Genomic DNA, 21,983 nt, shown 5'->3' with positions numbered 1-21,983 from the left:
AGGTCAGGAAGGCTAGCTACTGCTGATGAGACTGAAGGAGATGGAGCCATAGAAACAGGTTGGTTGAACCTCGCATCTATTGAGAGGCCGTAGGTATGTTTGTACTGTACTCAGTAGTCCCCCTGCAACTCACACAGGGACGAGTGTGATGGCTGTAAAATAGGTAGTGTCTATGAAAATCACGGATTTGTAGACAGGAAACAGGACAACAAAATACCTGAGCACTGTTCTTGATGGCCGACACTTTGTGTTCTACGTTTCTTTGTCGTTCTGAAACCACAGAGTTCTGCAAAGACTTTTCCAGTGGCCCCTAGAACACATTGAATGGGTAATACTTGGATGAGCAGTGACGAGTGACAGTAACTATATGGCAAGTCCTAGCATAGAGAGGGAGTTCACAACCTGGAGTTCATCTGGCTGGGGACTGGTCTAAACAGCTCAATCTGTTTAGTTCCACAGATCTGAAAAGCATGATTCTTTAACTTGGTAATCAAAAAGATGAAAGGGTGTGCAGGTATACTGCAGTCATTGAACATCTAGTAAATTTAAGAACTTGAAACACACTGATGATTAGATTTCTAAAAAAGACCAGTATTGTACTATTCATGTAAGAATACATATTACATCCACAGGTTATCAAAATAACACACTTGGATTTAAAAATATTCTGTATGGGTTTAACCATCTAAATTTCCACAAAATGACCTTATATGTAATTTAAAAATTTCTTTCTTCAAACATTGTAAAACCCATCAATGCCTTGTAACGTAGAAGATGGAATGTCTTTGCACTGCATAATTAATACGAATTAGTGCAATGCATAATTTAATATATACACATCTGTTTTGCAAAGAATAACCTCTTTAAAGCCTTTCCCACAGATTAAAGTCTTTGAAGATTAGCTGTGGCATAGGAGTCACTTATAGCAGTGTTTGCAGCAGTAGAGCCACTAATGAAGTATAAACATGAGTTTAAAGAGCAACATTTGGCAACCCCCAGTGTACACAAATCACTCTAGTGGAATTCATAATAAGAGGACAGGATTTGTTCCTAAAAGCATGCGAGCAGATTAACATGGAGCAGATTAATGAAATGTAATTCATTACCTGTACAGGCATGCTGGCTGCAGCCAATATTCTTCTTTCTTCTCTTAAACAGTTTGAGATGATCACTGCTATGTGCATGGGATTACCATGGTATTTGCCCTGCAAACACAAGCAAATACAACTTTTAAAAATTAAGAATTTAGGATTTACATCTGGAAATCTCAAACAGTGTGATTTCTCTGTCTGAGCACAGTTTCGAGTGGGTGAAAAAGACTTCCCTGATGTTCCTGACCTTTGCTAGTGTTGTTTGTCTTTGCAGTGCAGCATCACTTAGTGCCATTGTCATAAAATATTGTTAACAGCATTCTACAGAGATGACAAAGATATAACTCTGAGATTTACATCATTTGAAGATCAAATTGCTCCACTGCTAACACAGCTCTTTTGAAAGGGCTTTCCTGTCAGCCAATTCTGTGCATGATTTTATCATGTTTTCCATTTTCAATAGGATGTTAGCATGTAGTGCTTCTGCCAACAAAAAACTGTAAGCATATCAATATGGTAGTGGTGCATTCAGAAAGGCCTCCTCAGCATAAAGTGAAAGACTTAAACTGAGTTTATGAACAATTTATCTCCTTCAACAATGTGCATAAGACGAAGGAAGAAGCAGCTCTTGTCCCAAGTCAAAGAATCAAAATCACATTTTTTATACTGCTGTAATTAAGGTGCAGAACTGCTGATGCGTGACTGAGAAATGGGTGCAATTTGAAAAAAATATTGGCTTGTGCTATATTTATCAAATTGGAAAGCTTGAGAACTCAAGCAGCATCTTTCATGGTGATACATTTGTTCAGTTTCTCAATATCCTTCATGCCTTTTATTCAGCACTCATGTTTTATTCAGTCAGATGCCCCTTATTCAGTGTTCATATATGCTATTTTTTTCAGCCATTCATTAGAACTAATCCAGTTCTTTTATCTTCCTGTACAGTTTCCTCTTTTAGACTTGCTCTTTTTTCCCTTCTCTCTGACTACTTTTAGTCTCATCTTACTCTGCTGCCACTCAGAAGCTTGTTTCTTTTTGCTTTCTCTGAATCTGGTGTGTTAAATTTCTGCATACTTAAACCAATACTGTATTTTCCTTAGATATCTCATACCAATTGCTCTACTAGAAACCACGGATGCGAACACATCTGATAGAAATGTGAACATGCCTTTTAGATTCAACTACTGCTATGACAGTAAGCCTGTATTCCTAGCAGCTTTTACTAGACAAAACCAAATAATTTCCTGGGTACTTTTGCATGAAATCTAAGTAACCTGAAGTATTTGTTCACGTGTTTTGACTTCCATTACAAGGTAAAGGAATGTTAGACTAAAATGGTAATTTGAGTTGCAGAGAGTTGTGCTCCTGGTTGTAAGGTTAGGAACAAAGATTAAGAGTGGAGTGGAGCTTCGTGGGGAACTAGGTTGAAGGTAGGCTCCAGCATCAACAGCTGGAGCTAATTAATTGCTGAAATGGTGTTCTGCCCCTCAGTGGGCTGAAACAGCTCAGGAAAGGATGAGCTGGTTGTTGAGGACTAGGACATGTGAAGTCCTGAGTGTTTGGCTAGGGGAGGGCAGAACAGGGCTGCCCTGTTCCAGCCTCGGTAGGTTGTGTTGCTGAGCCTTGTTTGTTTGCACCCTGATTTGAGGAAAAAAGTCATCTTTGTAATAAGGCTTGGGATGAAAGCTGTGGTCAGAAATCTGTAACTGATGTGTGCATTAATCAGGTGGTTTCTAATTGCTGCTGATACATATATACAAATATGCAAGGGTGCCCCTACAAGATACCTGAAGCAGCAAAGCCTGCAAAGTGTTTCGTCCCATTTTTTTTTTCTGCCCGACAGAGTCTGAGCAGGGTAGAACAGAGTGGTAGCACCCAGAAAGCACTTTTAATCTAAAACACAATCGGGCAACAGAGAGGTCTTTGGGCTCCTGAGGGTCTTCTGGCTGCAGGAGTGTGGAGACCTGGATTGCAGTGCGGGGTTCCAAAGAGCAGAGACAAAACTGCTGCTGTCCTCGTTACTTTGGGCTGGGTCTGTGAGTCTATTTTAAGCTTTGAGCATAGGGAGGGAAACATGAAAAATCAAAATAGGCTGGAGGAATCAGTACTGAAACTGCCATCCAAAAAACCCCTGTGGAGCCTACAAGGATCGATGGTTGCCTTTTGTCTTTGCTGTGTAACAAGAAGGGTTGAAACAAAAGATGTCTCTAATGAAGTCAAGAAGAAATAAAAATCCTCTCTTGGAGCTGGAAAACGTATCTGCATAGAAAAGGCTTTTCAAAGAACCTTGTGACAGCGAGACATTTTAAAATCCCCCACAAAAATGCCAGGTATCAGGGACTTCCCTAGCATGTCTAAATACCATTCATTTGCAAAACATTCACAAACTCTCTCCCTTTGTTTCATTAAGGGAAAACCATCTGAATCAAGAGATGAAGAGGAAATTAACTTATTTTTTCTCCTTTTTTTTATTTTTTTTTTTTTATTTTTTCCCTTCTGTAACTCGTAAAGCTCTAGCAATAAGCTGTCTCTCTAATGCTTCCCTTGCTTTTTGCCTGCCTGGTGCTGCTTTTTCAATTCCGCTAGATTCAGCCTGCTCTTCCAGCAGGCGCCGAGTGGGTGGACAGAGAGCTGTCAGGGCTGTAGCCCCCCTCAAACAAGGGCTGGAATAACGCCCTGCAGCTGCTGTGGAGCAGCAGCACAAGTGCTTGTGACCAAAGGAGAGCAAGACAGATGCAAACTGTGGGCAGCCAGCCTCCTAGGGGGGAGATAGATGGCTCTTCAGCCTCTGTGCTACCAGCACTGCACTGGCAGATGGGTTGTAGCTTACAGACTATAGGATGATATAAGAAAACAAATTATAGCATTAAATATCTTAATTACAACTTATAACAATAATTACCAAAAGGAGCAACCATCGTGTTTGATTGTCAAAATAATAATAATCATTGAATTTTTTCTCCCCATGTTCTATACTTCTCAAAGGAAATTGCACTTCAGACCATGCCAGCCGGTAGTGTTACCAGTTTACTGTAAGCCCTTGTTCTTCTCTACTTCTATTTTGTCTTTGGCTGAGGGTGGAATTTGCTCAGGATGAACTTGGCTTCTGAATGACAGCCTGCAAGTGATTTCCTCTCATTGCAAAAGTGGCGTAAGTTTGGAAATAAAGGAAGCTTAGCCCAAAAAGCAAGCTTGAGGTAGGGGAATCCTAACTTTGTGTAACATGAGCATTGACAGCTGGAAAGGACAAAGGGTGTAGATTCTGCAGCTATGCAAAATAGTATTATTAGGTTTAAATGAATATATTTACAGAGGGAAACTTACAGTCGTGTTTTTATAAATACCAACAAAGAGAAACTGGGGATTTACTTTTTGTCTAAAGTTTCGAATGGAAATGTTATTCTTATCTGCTAATATTACTGTAATTCAGTTACTGTATTTCAGTTCTTAGAAATTTTTTCTCCTCTCTTCTGTTTTGATGAGGTCTTTCATATCATGATTTACAACAAACAATCTTATTTGGACCATTTTTTTCTCAACAGCTACCAGCTTGATGATAAATTTATACGGGGGAAATAAAACTTTCGTTCTGAACAGGTGAAAATTTTATCTGAATGCTGCTGATGTTTGCTAGAGAGAAAAGCCTCCTACCACAACCCAGAATGCATTGTCTCTGCTTCAGAGAGATGAGTTGTGATAGTATCTTACTAGATCACAAGGAAAAACAAAAAAGCGTTTCTGCACAAACAATCCGTGCATTACAGTGTGCAGCGTTCACATCCTTCAGCTCGGTTTTAAAACGGTCTGAGCTGTTTGGGATATTTTCAGAGCCTTCTCAGTGGCTGGAGAAATGCATGATTCTGATTCCCTAAGTCACAAGATCATGTAGAAACTTGAAAAGGCTTATTATGAAAGTTGCAAATACACATGGTTTCAAAAAGAACACTAAGCAACTGTCCATTTTAGTATTGGAAATGTTCAGGGAAGAATTTTCCTGGGAAGAATTAAGAAATCTAGGCCAGAGATTCAATGTCTTGCTTCCCCCTGCTCCCCTGCCCTCACATTTAATTCCCCCACAAAAAAAATTAGTGTATTTTCCTGTGGCTGTCTCCATTGCAGATTGGATCACTCCCAACCATGCTAATATTGGCCAGCTTTCTTTTCACGCATCAAAGGTCTCTCTACCACACACATATATAAATGAGTACTTACATATGCACTGCTTGAGTACCCTGACTCTGTTTTCAGTGGTAAAAGTACAGGATTAGGTGGTACTGTTGCTTTCTGCTTCTGTCGTACAAGGATGCAGTGTTCAACCTTTATACAGTCACTCAGGGTTTTACCTGATTATCTCTTCTGGTTTTCAAGATGACTTAGAAAGGTCTTGAGAAGGTTTTACTGCTTTCTAATTCTGAAAAAAGTGCTTTAGATTTGTTTGTTTCCCCCCACTTTTCTCCTCTATCTTTTTTTTTTTTTTTTTTTTTTTTTCATAAAAACATCAGCTCTATTTTTTCTGTGTCTACTATCAAAACCCTACTTCATGCCATTTAAGCATATACAATAAGATCTTTATTGGAGGCTTGGAACTGTTAACTACTACAACAGTTGATGTGTTTGTTGAAGTTGAATGAATATTTAAAGAAGCTGACGGAAGGGAGCTGGGACACAGATAGGGAACGGGATGACAAAGTCAAGAATGAATACATTTCCTTCCTTGTTGCTTACTTGTGGTACCCTTATTCTACCAACTTGAACACTCAGCATCTTTCTAGATAAGCAGATATCTCATCTTTCATGTAATGAAAAAACAGAGGGGAAAAGAAAAAAGAAAAACAAAAAACTTTAGCCTATCATTTTATTTTTGTCAGAAACAAAACAAAACAAAACTTGGTATATTTATGTGTTGCAAAAAGAACTGTGTGGGTGGGAAGGCATAACCATGCATGCTTATTTCCCGTTTTCACCTTCAAATGTGACAAACAACATTTTGCCTTGATTTATTTTCTACCTTTGTTTATGCATCCAGGCAGAAAGTGTAACGGAGGCAGTAGTGGCACACCTATCTCAGTGTAGGACTGACCTTCTCTTTGTAGGGTTGCTTTTTTATTTATTTATTTTTGAACCCTGCATTTAAACAGTTACTGTTGTTACTAAAAATCTTTTTCTAATAAAAAGACGACTCTGTTTTATGTAGGTCTTTAAGAGGAAGTACTTGTGACACCAACTATTTAGAGTGTTCTACTCTTATTTTTAGATTTCCCCTCCCCCTTTCAAAATACCTAAGAGAACTTTAAAGGCAGCCTCATTCTTTTAGACAACTCCTATGGTGTGTGGGAAGTTCGAAAACATAACTCTGCAATGCTGTACTTCTGCTTTTCTCGTATAGTGTAATGCATAACTTCCAGAAGATCGTAAATATTTATGGGGTGTATGCAACCAAGGCAAAACTTGGCAAAGTTGTGAAGGCAGAGGTCTTTTTATTTATTTATATATATATACATATATATATTTTTTTCCATCCCCTAGTTTGCCCCCAAACTCTACTAAGTTCCTCTCAACAGGCAGAGCACTAAAAAGAGCCAAGGAAGGGTCTATGGGAGCAGCAGATTTCTAAGCAGGTGGGGGGTGGCTACAGAAAGCATGTGGCTATAGAGCTCATCATAACCCGTGAGATGAATAATGTAGCAATGCAACGTATTTAAAGGGAATGTATTTCAAAATAAAATTAAAAGAAGTGCAATGTTCCCAGCAAAAGAGGGCAAACAGGAGGGGGAGAGAGGTCTGATTTTATTTTGACTTTTTTCCCCCCCCTCCACCTTCTGGTCATGAAGACTTGAGTACTATTAACTAATCTCTCAGGCAGATGTTTGTCTGCAGCTGGGCCCTTAATACTCCAGAATGAGCAAAGAGCACAAGAGGTTTAGTTCATGTGCTTGTGGGTTTTGTTTTTGTTTTGTTTGTAACCTCTGCGTGTAAGCTAATTCTTATTCATTCTACAAAAGCAAACTGTTCCACAAAAAGAACTTAAAAATATTTGACTTCTAGTTAAGAGCTTTTTTCTGTCTTATATCAGAATCCTTTTAGAAAATCCTTCCTAGCTGGTACCCAGCAGCCAGCCTGCAATCACTAATAGCAGAGGGGTGGCTGGTGAGCATATGGTCTTCTGTTCAGGGTTTCCCATTTACAGGCCAAACTTTTTTGTAAACAGCTTTAATGGTGGAACTTGAAAACTCACTGGGGGCAAGATGCTAATATGAAAAGTCATTTCAAATTGTATTAGCAAAATGCATTGGTTCAAAGCATGTTTTCTACTATAATTTGTTGATTTGTTGATCTGGCAGGTTACATGAGCACTAAATTGCATGTAAATAACATTTTTTTTTTTTCTTTCTTTCTTCTTTTTTTTTTTTTTTTCTCTGTGGTGTGTTAGAAACTTTGTCTATTTTGTTCCATTCTCACCCAGTTCTAAGCTTTAACAGGAAACTGCAACTTAAGCATCAATAGCTATGTTTCCATTCTTTGCAACTGTTTCTCATCACAATGCTTATTAGAAATATTTGTTAAATATCCACTGGAATATCCTATTTCAGATCTAATGCTTTTTTTTTTTTTTTTTTTGGTCAATTTTCTTTGATGCACCAATATCAGTAATGTTAGGGCCCCTCGTGCTTTTCCTTTCTGGCAGAGTGACTCGTGTAAACAGTCACCTGAACTGAAATGAAAATGTTCACTTTAGTTCTGCCTGGAGAAGCAGGAGGATGCTCAGTTCTCATTGCAGATGGAAACAAGCTGTGCACTGTAACTGAGAAAATGAAGCAGGAGCAAGAGCACACGATGGTGTTACTGATGTAAGTAACAGCATGGAAAGCAAGATGCTGTTTGTACTGCTTAGGAGCAGGGTGAGTTTTATATGGAAAGAAGTGCCATAAGGTTAAGTTGTGTTGGTTAAGACGACAGAAGATAGCTTAAGATGCTATTCCAGATCATTCCATAAAAAAGTAGGGCTGTGTAGAAGGACAAAGTATAACTGAAGTATTATTTCCTGGACTCACAGTGCTTCCAAAAGCTCATTTTGATATAACTGGTTGGTGGGAACCAGCAAATGAGGCGAGTCTGCCTGCTCTCTCTTTGCAAGCAGTCCCCGGGCTGCTGATGGTGTGCATACCCAGGCAGGATCCCCCTTGCCTGCCCTCCCCTCATCTCAGGCTCTGGCAGGGCTGGTGAGTGTGTAAAGTTCACCGATACCTGAGACTCTGCTGTGAATATTAAATGAAAAGCATGAATATACATTGTTCGCAGCAAAATGTTCCCCAGAGCATGCCGTACCCTCATTAGCTCGGCGTGCGATGGTAAATGAGCAAAGTAGCCGTTCCTCTTCCTGAAATCAGTTATTTCACTTTTATAAAAGATTTATGTAATCCGATTTTCCCCTGAATGTTATAAGCAGTGGTGAGACACAGATGCATGTTGCTGCTAATGAGAAGGGGTTGCTTTCAAGAGTTATCTGGAGACCAGAGCATGAAGATGGGCTGCAATTACGAGTGGGAATTCCCATTCTGGGAATTCCTGCTTCCTCCTGCTGTCATTGTCACACACCCATTGCAACGCGTGGCCCATCTGTGTCTCTGAAGTTTCTGGTAGCTCAAGCGTGGCTCAGGGAGCCAAGCCAAATTTCCAGCTCCACTGGGGGAAAACGCAAGGACACGAGGAGTTCTGAGATGCAAAATGCCTGGGTAACTCAGAGACCTACACACGTTCCTAGGAGGGCTGGTGAGGCACCAGGAAAGCGGTGGCCATCGCAGATTTCCAGGCTACTGGGAGCTTCCCGGTGCCTTGACTTGTGCCCCCCAGGGACACTGCAGCCCTGCTGCTCTCACTAATCAAGGGTTTGAGCCTGTGAGCCAGCAGCATGCAGTTTCTGCCCTAAATGAGTCTCCATAATTTTGCCAGTCTCTTCCGTGCATTAAATCTATTTGTGTGTTGTAAAGAAGCTTACATCAGGGACAGGCACAGTCATTTCAAAAAAAAAAAAACAAAAACCAAAAACCTTTATAAAGCCAAGATGTAATTGTTCATAGGCTAAGGTCTTGCAGACTGTTGCATCTGAAATTTGGTTCCTAGAAGTGATAGGCAGCTCTTCTCAGCTTAACATCTGCCCTTTACTTTTTGCTGTCATAGCAACAGCACAAAACACGTCCTTGTGACTAATCTGCTTTGCTGTGCTCCATCTAGGCTTTCAGCAGGAGAAAGAATCACAGGCAGAGTTTCCCCCCTCCAAACGTTTTCTCTCCTCATCTCTTTACAGAGCTGCTGCTCCTGGGAGCAGGGCTTCTGTGGGAGGAGGGACAGGGAATTTAACCTCAGCGAGCAGCTGTGCTGCACTGTCATCCGCTGAAGAGCACCGCAACAAAAGACTGCTCTGCTGTAAAAATGAATCCCATCTAGTGACTGCAGAAATAATAATACGAGAATATGAAGGATTTTAACCTAAAGCACCGATCCTGATTTTAATATAATGTGTGCGTTTATACCAGATTAGTGTCAAGAGGCGACATTTGAAAAAAGAAAGAAGTGGATAGAGAAGCAAATTATTGAGAGCTTGCAATAAGCTTAGCTGAGATGCTCAGTGCTTTTTCAAGTGCTTATAACTTTTTCAGATTGTATGTTTCCTGGTCAGTGCTTCTTTTTACATCAAGATAATTCTGGAAATGTCAGCAGTCTGGGCAGAAATGTCATGCTCCATAGTTATTTCTGTAATGCTAAAAGAATAGGGATGGCTCCTGTGACCTAAAAGCAAGGGTGCTAGGCAGGCATCTCTTTCTGCTAACAGTTCGGCTCTTTGCACTTCACAACTCCTGAAATTCATCAAAAAACTTTATATTGCAAGCGTCAGGCAGGCAAGTGCTTGCTTTTTCCCTTCCTTCTTTCCTTAATCCTGTTGAATAACCAAGATGTTTGCATAAAGATGTTTGCAGGTGGAGCTCAGAACTTTTCCTCTGTTTAATAAAAGTGAACCCCAGCAGAACTTCAGACTGGGTGTGCTTGGCTGTGATATTACAAAGCAGGTGTAATAGCACTGGGAATCTTGATCCTAGCAATCCCCGTGCTGTCTAGAAAGCAGCCACTCGAGCCATTTGTAGGGTCTGTTATTTCCCCTTCTAAGGCTGCCCTTCACCAATGACCTAGATGTATTATTAATTTAACATTAATCACACTTTTTTTTTTTTTTTTTTTTTTTCCCCCCAAAACTACAGAATTCTTTTTGAGTGTACTGCATTTGTAATTGTTTTATTATCGTTGTTATCATAGTGTGTGGGAATCTATACCAAAGCTCAACTTGCTACTCTACGTACGCAGAGATAAATGCTGGTTTCCAGTGTTATCTACCTTGACAAGCCACATATAATTGGCTCAAAATAACAAACATTGCATTCAGATCCTGTGCTGAGGTTGGACAGCTTTGTGTGTGCTGTACATGTGTCTGTATGCCTGTGTGTGTGGTGTAGAAGGGAAGGAAGAGGAGTGAACTGTGAAATTTCAAAGAAGTGCTTGCGCTAGAGAGCAGAGATAAAGGTGGGATCATGTTAACTAACCTTCAGAGAAAATCAAGCCGAGACTGTTCACAGAGTCACCAGAAATGAAAAGATGTTTACAAGCGTGGCTTCCTCTCCTATTCAGGAAGCCAGTCCTTGCCCCCATCAAGTCTGGTGGAGAATCTCTAATTTTGCAGCTTGCCATTCCAGCCTCCCTCTCTCTAGGTGGCGTTTCAGGACAAAAGGGGTTATGGCAGTGCACTGTCTACTTCAGTCACCTTTCCTGGTGCTGTCTCGTGAAGCTGTCACAAACTAGCTCAACCTGCAAGTTTATAATCACAAGCTAATCACAAACTGTGAGTGAGAAAGGTCATAAGAAATCAGGAAAGGCTCTGATAGGGAAAGTGTCATTCAGTGCCTGGTAGGATGCACGTGCATTTTGAAACTGAACGAGTAGCTTTTTATCTAAATAGACATTGCTTGTTGTCTTGATAGAACGGAGAAATTATATAGTGGTGAAGGGCCAACTTCACAGAGAGAAGAGCTGTTGAATTTTTTGCTCAATGGGAAACATTTTACTGCAAACTCATCACGGTCCTTTTTAATTAGTAGTGTAGTTTCGGCACCAATGATGTCCTCTCAGGCAGTTCATATTGCTTTAGGCTATTAACCTACAAACCTTTGTGGCCCAATGGAGCAGAGATGTTGCTGCCTTGCTAAGATGGGGCTTACAGGACTTGGTTTTCATTCTGGCCATTTACAGACTGACTCATGGGTGTGATGGGGCCTGATGCCTTGTCTCAGTATACTGAATTTCACGGAGGATCCAGAGTTTCCACCTCAAGTCTTGGTAAAATTTTAGAATAAAATAAATGGTGTGAGGCGAAGAAGGAACAGTGAGAGCTGAATTTGTTAGAGCCTGTATGTAAATACATACCAATCCCTATGCATATGCATGTGGCGATGGTAGAATCATAAATGTACAATCTGCAAGAATACAACTGCTTTTTTCAGTGTCCTGAAATGCTCTTTCTATGTGCATGCTGCTGTGAGAGAATATTTTTAATAAGGTGACGGAGTTCTGACTCAGCCCTGCTGTGGCAAAGTCTGCTAAGACCATGACAGAAATAAAAGCAATAGCCTCTCTGCAGTCAACTCCAAAAGTAGGTAAGTGCATTTGTTGTTTGAGCAGCACTGAAATGAGGGTTAATGCTGCCACACAAACCAGAAAAGAAATAAAGAAAGAACTTTAGTTTCAAGTTACATGAAACTGCTTGCATAACACCGGAACAAAAAGTGGCAGCAGTGGAAATATTGTCACATTTTTAAGAAGCCACCATTAGGGATATAGAATAGAAAGACACGCAGCCATAAAGAGACCAAAATAATTGACACAGTCATCTTCAGATTTTCCAGACCAATATATTCATATAAAATAAAGAAAATATTTTGTAAGTGGTACAATTTTCATTGAAGTGCTTATGGAAAACACCATGAAAGAAGAGAAAAACCCCCAAACTTTCATTAAACTCAGATGTGTATCTGTTTTATGAAGAAGACACATAGATGTCAGGAAGTAGGTGACTAATGGGGTGGAACTCTGAGAATTCTTGCTTTAAATAAACAATTATTAGAGAATCATGCAGTCAATCAAAATAAATATCACTTTGTAGAAGCCTAATGGAAAATCCTTTAAGCCATTCCTAATAAATAATCCCAGTTAAGCATAAAATAGCAAGTGCGGTTCCTTTTTCAGGGTGCTGTTTTGTTAATCCTAAAATACACATTTTTATTCCTGAGATAGTCACAGCTAATCATAGTTACGTGTACTTGTCTGCAAAGTCAGTAATTACATTCGTAATAAACATTAACTTCTATAAGCACTATACAATTTTATTTTGAAGAGCTGAGTGAGGCACAGGTACGCATTGAGCTACAAGGTCACAGCATTGTTGCATCTCAGCAGCATGCCTTAAAAATTATTTTACCACAAGGTAACTGGGAGTGGAACTATTATTTGAGTTACCTTGTTGAAGGCTTGGTCTTCCCATGGCTGCATGGAGTCTACAGGGGGCAGGACAGCTCTGAGCTGTTCACAGGCACAAGCTGCACTCAGCAGAGGTTGGGCAGTGCCTTTAGAAGCCAGTAAGAGCGTGCAATTTGTTATCTGAAGCAAAAACCTACCTGGAGCAGCTTCCTGATTCTCTTCAGGTTGTGTATCAAAAGAAGGTTCTTCTCTTGTGAAACCCGGTCTAGCTGTTCGTCCACTTGTATTAGCAAATTCTGTAAGAGGATCATTGCCATTGCTTCGTTGTTGGATGCAGCTTCCCTAGAGAAAAAGCGATTGAGAAACATGCATTTTAAAAATGCTATAAGAAGTGCCAAACTATCTTTACAGAAATTTATAATCCATTGAGAAATTAAAGCTGTAAAAAAACGCTTTAAATACATAGTGACTTGCATATAGCTAGGGCGATGTAAATAATTAATTTTTACGATCCTTTAATTTATATTCACCTTGATGAGCAGCTATAAAGGCAGTGGATGGTCTAAGCCCAGGCTACAGAGTCAGCCAGAGGGGAGACAACCAGGGTTTTCTAGTCTCGGTTCCAGTGAATATTTAAACATTTTTAGCCTGCTTCCCAGAGGAAATGAGGCGTATGCATGCTGTCACTCTCAGTCTGTCAGTCACACATATAATTTCTGAAGTTGCTGCCCACTTTCAGCCAACGCTGACAGGGGGCTTGCAGTCTAAAAGAGATGATGTTTGCATGAATTTCCCAGAAAACTGGCAGGTTGGTAGAGGAGAGGAATCCAAATTAGTGCCTCCACTGAGGAAAATGGCAGTAAAAACTTGCTCCAGGAGGCAACAGCCAGATGGCCAGTCAGCAGATATATATCTTCACACCAGGCACCAGATAAGCCTTCGCCTGGCCAAACTATTTGGGGATCCAAGAAGACTCTGAAGCTACTAGTGAAGGGTATGTAGGGGACAAAGGACACAAATACATGAGAAAACAGGCTTTACTAGCTCTGCTGTTTATGGAACAGCTTGCTACACGATGGGCAATAACATTAGTGAGCAGAATAGAGGAAGATAAGCTTTGGATTGCATGGCATCCTTGTCCTTAGGGCACTCTCTCCTTGCTCCCCAAATGGCAGATGCCTGTTTGAGATATGACTGCTAAATCTGGCAAACAGGGGATTTTAATGTTCCCCATGTTCCCATAGGCACGTAAGCACAGTATGTCATAAACTGTGAGGAAAGATTATATTCCTTAGCAGATTTTTGCAATAGTCCCCCAATAGCCTTGGGGAATTAGCTTGTCAAGCTGAGATGTCTTACTGGTACTACTAATATAAACTCTTTTCAGTATCTAGTTCTGGATTTTCTTAAGATAACTGTGCAGTGAATTTGATCCAGATTTGTGCATAAATTCACCTTCTAGAAAACTGTTCCTGCAAATAGCTGGTTTGGACAAGTCAAATAATTTTGTGCTGTAAGAGGCAAATTAATAACATTTCCATTCAAATCTGACTTGCTTTTTTTTTTTTTTTTTTTTTTGATGAAAAACCTTTAATACCATTAATTTGCTAGACAATTTTTGTGGGATTTTGTTTAGGAATAAGTAGAAATGAAAACTCACTTCCAGATGTTTCTTAAATTTAAAGCTGTAAGGGACAGAAAACTGTGCTCTAAGAAAGTGCATCCAATCTAGAATGTTGATACATTGAGTATATACTTACATTAACCTTTAAATATGGTAATATGGTGCTTTTCATTAAAATCATTATTTCAACACATGCAGAAAACCCAATTATGTTCAGAACTTCTCTTCAAAAATACCGTCTTATCTTTCATGTAGTATGTGGTGGTTTATTTATTAGGAATAAGCGTAGGAAATAATTTTATTCTGTGGTTTAAGATAAGCACATCCATAACATACAAAATATGTACAATTGTTATTTAATAAATTAAGAAGAACTTTGCAGCTTTATCAGGAGTTTACTGACGCTGAATCCCTAAAGTAAGTAAAGTGTAACATTAGCTCAACAAGCTAAATCCATAATGAGTGGAATACTATTCTTGGGGTGTAGATGTCTGCTCAGTTCACAAATGAGCACCCTAAAATCTACTAGATAAGCAAAAAAAAAATGTTTATGACTGAAACCATAAGAGAGTGAAAAAAAATTATTCCTACCAATCTTGGCTTTCTATCCATTGTGCCAGCAGATGTCGGATTTCCATGGGAAAGTTATCGTCATAGAACTGGTCTACTTGCTCCAAAAACTTTATTTCCAGTTGTTGAACTTGACTCCATTGGGACATACTGCAAAAGAAATGATTAAACATGTTTGATACTGAAAGTTATGTATTTGATATAATAATAATCCAGATTTTCATTGCAGTTCTTTTTTTATTACATACTTTAATATTCCTAATTATCCTCTGTATTTCAAAATGGACATTACCTGGCTAAAGCTGATCAGTTAAGGGGAAGAGGAAGAAAAGCAAGCAAGACCAATAGAGGTTTTAGCTCTTAAACCTGAATGGGAACCACTACCAACTTTCTTCCTTAATGCAAATGTTTTGGGTTACTGTATGATGCTTATGAAAAAACGAGATTTACATAGCATCTCTTTCAATAGAAGTAGCTTAGGATTGTATGCTTCAAATCCAGGTAAAACTATTTTTATGATGTTAGTAAAAATATAGAATTTGCTCTTATCTGTGAATTCATACTACTGTATGATGGTGTGCTGTTCCTACAGCCCCATGTCTTCTGTTTGGAGAGTACTGCTTATGTCACAACCTAAATTATTGATCTTTTCCATTTTTTTACTGGCATAGAATTCTGAGATTTGATGTTGGAAAAAAAAATAAATAAAAAAGCTTGGGAAGGGTAAAGCCCTATGAAAACTAAAAGACAAGCTAGAGTAGGATCACCCAATGACAGGCTCTGAAATTCTTGACTGGAATATCTATCCCAGTTAGCTTTTGACTGTTTACTGACATATTAGAGACAGAAGCTTGGTTGTTCCAGATTTTAGGTGGGTTGAGTTGTCTTTGAATATCCACCTCTCTGTGGACTGAAGAGATTGTTTGGGGTGAGCAGACTCTCAAAGTAGACATCTCAGCTTCTGTGACTCTTTCTCCGCTTGGGCGAACATGACCTCTTTGTGGGTTGCACCACATCATCATTAATCCAACTGGTGAAAACAGCAATTTCATTGTGATTATTTATTTATTTATTTATTTATTTATTTATTTTTCTGCTGAAAAGCCTGGCCAAAAGCAGAAGGGGAATAAGCTCAAATGAAAAAAGTAGAAACTGGTTTGCTGCTTTAGCCCACAGTGCACTGAAGGTTGCTTTGAAGGGTACCACTGGCAGTGTGCTTGTGTCAGCGCTCATGCCTATACCTCTAGGTCCTTCCAGCACTATCAGATCTTCTCTATAGTACTGAGGGATGCACTGAGATAAACAGATGTACTTCTGTATCGCACAGAGAGATAAAACATTGCCGCAGGGCAGACTATGCCAGGTTGTCATTCTAGATGTGGTGTCTGCAGGAAAAATCTGAAGCGGTGTTGGTAATGGGCCATTATGGGTAAGTAGATAAGGGGGACACCCTAGGGCATGCCTTGGTATCTTGGCCCTCACGTGAACTCTGCCCTACCCTGATCCTGTACCAGAGATCATCTGCTCCTTTATTATCTTTGTTCGCGCTAACAAACGACATAAAACCCAGCACCATGGATTAAAGATTGCATTGCAGTAGGTCAGTGTTATGTTTGAACACTTCTGATAGATTTTTTTCCCGAAAAGAAAGATGAGATTTCATCAAAATTGACATTTTTTATAAAATGTTGACCTTTTTATAAACAGCTTTCCCATTTCCATTTATGAATCGTAACATCATCTTTTCAAAGAATACATGTTGAAAATCGTGGGTTTTTTTATGTTGCTTAAGTCAGAAGGAAAAAAAGAACAACAGAAGGATGAAGTATCTCAAGGTGTAACAGCCTCGAGTACTTACTCATGAAAAGTAAAAGTGACAAGCTTTAGTTTCTCGCTAACTAAGGCTGGATGCAATGACTCTGTGTGCGTTATAAAGGACGCTGCCTACCATCTGTGGAAATGTGCCCAATGCCATTTCCCTCCTCTTTATTACTTCCATTAACGAGAGGAAAAATACTGCCCAAACATTTACTTTGTTTATTTAAAATGCTGAGCAAGAATAATATACAGGAGTGCTTTCCTCTCTTTATTGCTACACTGGTAATTACTAGGAATAACAGGCTGTATTTCTGGAGATACGTACAGAAAACAAAATCATGATGTAGTAATAGCACGCATTCAGGAAAAAAAGAAAGGTAAGATTTGCAAGCCTGCTCACTTTCAGTGAGGGTTTTTATTGCAATTCCATAATTGTGAATTATGGTGGTTGTGATATCCTAAGGATCTTAGTAAGAACCTAGTATTGTTATCTAAAGGAAAAGAAGCAAGACCTTGTGCAGGCTGCAGCCTCCTGAGGCCTTCTAAGTAATGTGCAGGGATGCTCACATGCATCCATGCTGGCAAAGGATGAGTCTGGTTCGTACAAGGGGTTTTTGTAACATGTTTAGTACAACACACCCTGTCCTATCTTTTCCTCTTCCTGGGAGTCACACCACAAGCTAAAAAGCTCACAATACCTGTTGTTTGTTTTGGATCTTCCCTGAAGGCATCTAGCAGAAATGCACAACGTGAAATATTGGTAGCGCAACTCTTTCACTTTTTGTGCTGCGAGGTGCTCGTTCAGGTACTTCTGCTTTTATCTGTGAGCCTGTATCTGGATCTATGATCTGTACTGATGCAAGGTGCGCTCCCCGCAGTCTCTCTGGCAGAGAAACTCCACATTTGTGCCCTGACAGAGCGGCATGGAGGCCACTTGAGGAGCTGGGTGCCCCGCGTACCCCTGGTGGTGGGGACCCCCAGGCCCGTGAGCCTGCTACCGGCCCAGCTGGGGGGCAAGAGCCCCCCAGAGTGAGGTAAAAGCCACCCCTCCATTCGCTGCCTTCAGCACCCCGCATCCCCCGGGCACGAGGCATTTCGAAGATGCGCTTGGGGTGGATGGACCGTGGGACAGACGACCAGATGGAGACCCCCCCCAGGATGCCCCCACTTGCCTGTGCGAGCGCTCCCCAGCCGAGCCCTGCTGCAGGCGGTGTCCCCAGGCGTGTCTGCCGCCTGCCCCGTGCTTTATGCCGCCCCAGCCCCGTCCCGGCGGCTTTTCCTGTGCGTCAGCTGCGCCCTCGCCGCCCCGGGGAGCGGGACGGGAGCGAGAGTCGTGTCTGGGCTACGAAACACGGCGAGCAGCGTGGCCACGCAGCAGTCACCGCGCCACGCTGGGTTAGCTGGCGTGACACGGCTCCGGCACTTACTTAGGAAATGGCCAGAAGGAGGTTATTGAGCCAAAAATTTAAAAAAATCTCCAATTTATACTGTGGCACCCAAGCCTGTGTGGAAGGCAGAGGGCTGGGGCCTGTCGTGCTCCCAGGGAGCCAGGCTTCTCCCTCTCCACCGGGATCAGGGGGCCAGCAGCTTTCTGGCATGGGAGCTTCGCTAGCCAGCTTTTGCAATTAGCGCTCGTTAAAAGGCTGAGGGCAGCCCTGAGAGGAGTTTGGAGGAACAGCGTGGAAATGCTACGTGCTGCCACTTCCTGCAGTGGCTGCCCGTGCTGCTCGTTTCAGGCAGAGCCTGAGATAAAAGGCTCGGTCCCTGTCCTAAAGGGTTAACAGCCTGACACCATCCGGATCAGTAAATATTATTATGAAAGGGTTATGACAACAGGCATGCTCCAAGTATTATTTTTGCTCTAAATACATTATTGGAAAACGGATCTCTGTAACGTCAGGTGCATCGTTGCTAAAACCAAAGCAAATGGCAAATGCTAAATTATGACAATTTCAAATCTGTCTTACCTCAGCACAGAGCTTGAATGGTAGGAACGAGTCTTTGATGTCACACAAAGCAGCTGCAGTCTGCCCTAAAGAGGCTTCTTTTGAGCAATTATTATTTTATTTGTAACATTGTGTGTTACCAGAAACCCCACTCACGAGCAAGGCTTCTCTGTGCCAGGCTGTACAAACAGCGAACAAAAGGCGTGCTCTCGGGAAGTGCCAGTGAGCTGGTGGAGCAGTGTTACGCGCTGGGCTGGAGGAACATGAAACCTCGTGCAAGTGAGAAAGCCAGGTGCGGGAGATGTAGTTAAAAGGAAGGTGCGTGTCACTGTTGATGTGTAATTACATTTTCCAGACAGAGCAGAGGGAGAATTGAAAGTGATGAGAGAATCTCTGATACATAGGTAACTTCCAGAGCTGCTGGTAGACGTCATCGTCACCATATATGTGCTTGAAATGAGATCAGGCTTTTTTTAATAGCATTTAGAATTTTTTTCATGTGCATTTGCATTTTGAGAGCCAGGATCATAACAGACCTCTGTAAAATCCTGATTTATAGAAGTGTGCACTTCTGCAGTCTCTGTATTTAATGTCCTTTCGTGTTGTGCTGTTGCATATTTGTCCATTACCTTTTTCAAGTGAGATGAGGCTGCAACGTACTGGAGCATTTTCTTTATTTTTTTTTATTAAATAATCAGTGTACAAAACCACATTAGCATTTTCAGTTTGACAAGTCCCTGCTCAGACCCAAATGTGTCACACACAGAGGAGGAGATACGGCAGCACTTTACCTGTGCTCCTGTTTTTTTGCTCATGGATATCCCAGCATCTCATTCAGAGTACATACATTCACACACGTGTTATAATCCTCTTTCTGTGAGACTGCATATTGCCCTTTTGCATACGTGATGAATGATCTGAGGGATCTACTGGTGTTTTCTCAGATTTGTTTCTCTACCATTTGGGAAATCTTCATAGTTTTCTAAGGTGGCTGATTTTTACGTGGTTTATGGTGTACCAGTAGGCTCGTGTAGGTGCAGCATTGGGACACAGCAATGTGAGGACCGCCCAGGAAATAACATTTATTAGTAATTTAATTTCAGGCTGTCAGTAGGGGGAACTATTGCACCACACTTTTTCTTTATCCTTTAAATAAATATTGATAGCTATTTATTTTCCTTTTGGATTAAGTACTTATTTTCTAAGCATCCTTTCAGAACTGATATCCATAATGGTCAGAAGACAGGTAGCTCATGCCATCGCAGTAAATAAAAGAGTAACAGGGATTCAGTCCCTCTGATTTTTGCTTGGCCCTCTCCACTAACCTAGAAAAGCAGCTTTATGATGGAGCGGTTGCTATTAAGATAATGTTGTGCTGCTTGCTATCTGGTGCTAGTATCTATTCAGGTTTGCTTCAAGAGCCGGTGAGAAAAAGAATCAGGTAAGTGTCATTCCCCAAAACTAGGGTAATGAGAGGCTGCTCCTCACCTGAGGTTTGGAGAGATCGGTGTTTGGGAAGAGGGTTCCTCCTCCATCCCTGCCCTGCTCTGTGGCACATGCTATGGGGAAGGCAGGATGGTGGCCAAGACAGGGACAGCTGTGGGGCCAGCCAGGCAAGTGTGGAGCGGAGGGCAGAGGTAAAAAGCCTGGGGCAGCCCTGGGGTGAGAGGGAGTTTCTTGAGGGACATCCAGGCACAACAGCGTGGTGAGGCTGCAGCCCTCAGGTGGAGGCGGCTCGGAGCACGGGTGGGAACTGGCCAGTGAAAGTTTAAAGCCCTCGTTAAGTGTGGTAGGTCAAATTTAATCATTGCTGCACAAGGTTTTGTTCCCCTTGGTTGGTGCTTTAGCACCAGTAAAAGTAGGCGAGTAAGAAGCAAGCGTCTAAATTGTGTGGGCTATTGAAAGGGAAGAAAAAGTCTCAAGCAATGGAGAAGTAATTCTGGACATGGTAATCTTCTAATCAAAAGTTCACAAAGTTGTTTCTAGGAATACTGAGACAATTTGTTGCTTTGATCCGTTGGCCCAACCTGTAATCAAGATTTTAAACTCTTGTGTTTGGCCTCTGGTCATTACACTCCTTGACTAACCTTTAATTAGAGCGTGTCATCTATCTTTTACATAAAAGAGACATTTAGCTTGAACATGCTGTACATGCTTTATGTCTTGGATCTGAACTCTTCACAGCTTTTCTTGTATTCAGAACAAGGACTTCTAGTCTCAGCGAGACTAGTAAACACTGTAATCATGAGAAATTGTCTTGCTGGCAGTGTGGTTCCTCCCCGTCAGCACAGCATAAATCAGAAGTCATGCGTGCAGGTCACATCCCTGACTGTCCTCTGGTTGGAGGAAAAGACAGCAACAGCAACGTTGTCCTGAAGTTGCATGTTCTAACAAGCTGTGCATGAGATCTCTTAGCTCTGTTTGTGTGTAGCTAAAAGAATGATTGTTATGATTAGAAAAAAGTTTGTTGTTGTTGTTTTGTTTTTGGTTGTTGGTTATCAATTGCTGAAAATCTTTGTTTTCCAGCTTCCAGTAATGAATAAGCCATATGTGCAGATGTATACATCTGTCTGAAGTGAAAATATATATCTTACCCAAATTCAAAATCATACCAGCTAGAAAAAAAAAAAAAATCAAAATTAGCTGGTTATGTAGATAATAGTGACAAGTCAGGAACTATAGAAAATTGAAATTGGCTTCCACTGAGCTGGGAATATAATTAATTTTAATTTAATATATAAGATTGCTTTAACCCTTCCATCTCCTAAATGATTTCATGCAAGATTAACTTTTGCTTTTCCTCAGTCACTTTAAAGTCAGGTTTCCTTTTTTAGTTTTGACTTCTGTAGATTTTTAGGAATTCAAGTAGTAGTATTTTAGTGGACTTTTACATTTAGTGAAGTCTGTTGCATCTCGGGAAGCTTTTTTCTTATTCCATACAACAGCTTTCTTGTCAATTGGTGATGATCACTTTTGTTTGCACAGAAGTTGAGGACTTTGTGATTACTGTTTTCCGAAGCAGAGTGTGAGAAAGGAATACAATATTAATGTGATTTGGGCAATGCTGCGTTTCTGTATGCATGTTCCTGTGAGATGTAACTTGGAGGGCAAAAAGGAGAATGTCTTGGTAGTGCAACTTGATTAGCATGAAAGGCAGTGTTGACAAGAGAAAAGAGAATTTTTCATAGTAAGCTCACTTGGGACTCATGCTGTCAATAGTTACTTAAGTTCTTACTGCCTTCCCTACCCAGGATCAAGATGACTATGCATAATGGTAATTTCTGAGCATACTTAAGAATATTTTCATTTTACAGTCTCTTAGGACCTTAGAGGAGTCCTTGAGTTTTATTAGGCTTGCTAGTATATGCTAATTGCAGAAAGCAATTTGTTGCTGAACAGCGACTTCCAAATACA

General features: G+C 40.8%; 1 protein-coding gene across 1 annotated transcript in view; it reads right to left on the bottom strand.

Moving 5' to 3' along the window:
• STAT4 (signal transducer and activator of transcription 4) overlaps nt 1–18,086 on the bottom strand; it is a 40,838-nt gene extending 22,752 nt beyond the window's left edge. The window contains exons 1-5 of the mRNA XM_082763406.1: nt 17,796–18,086; nt 14,827–14,955; nt 12,809–12,953; nt 1,107–1,205; nt 218–310 (exon numbers count right to left, since the gene is read on the bottom strand). Of these exons, the coding sequence (XP_082619532.1) occupies nt 218–310; nt 1,107–1,205; nt 12,809–12,953; nt 14,827–14,954 (465 nt within the window). The 5' untranslated portion in view covers nt 14,955; nt 17,796–18,086. The remainder of the gene's footprint in view (nt 1–217; nt 311–1,106; nt 1,206–12,808; nt 12,954–14,826; nt 14,956–17,795) is intronic.
• Nucleotides 18,087–21,983: the final 3,897 nt, after the last annotated feature.

The sequence above is a fragment of the Aythya marila genome (genome assembly GCF_965140915.1).
Source record: "Aythya marila genome assembly, chromosome: 6".
NCBI lineage: Eukaryota > Metazoa > Chordata > Aves > Anseriformes > Anatidae > Aythya > Aythya marila.
This window is presented reverse-complemented; position numbering and strand designations above follow the sequence as displayed.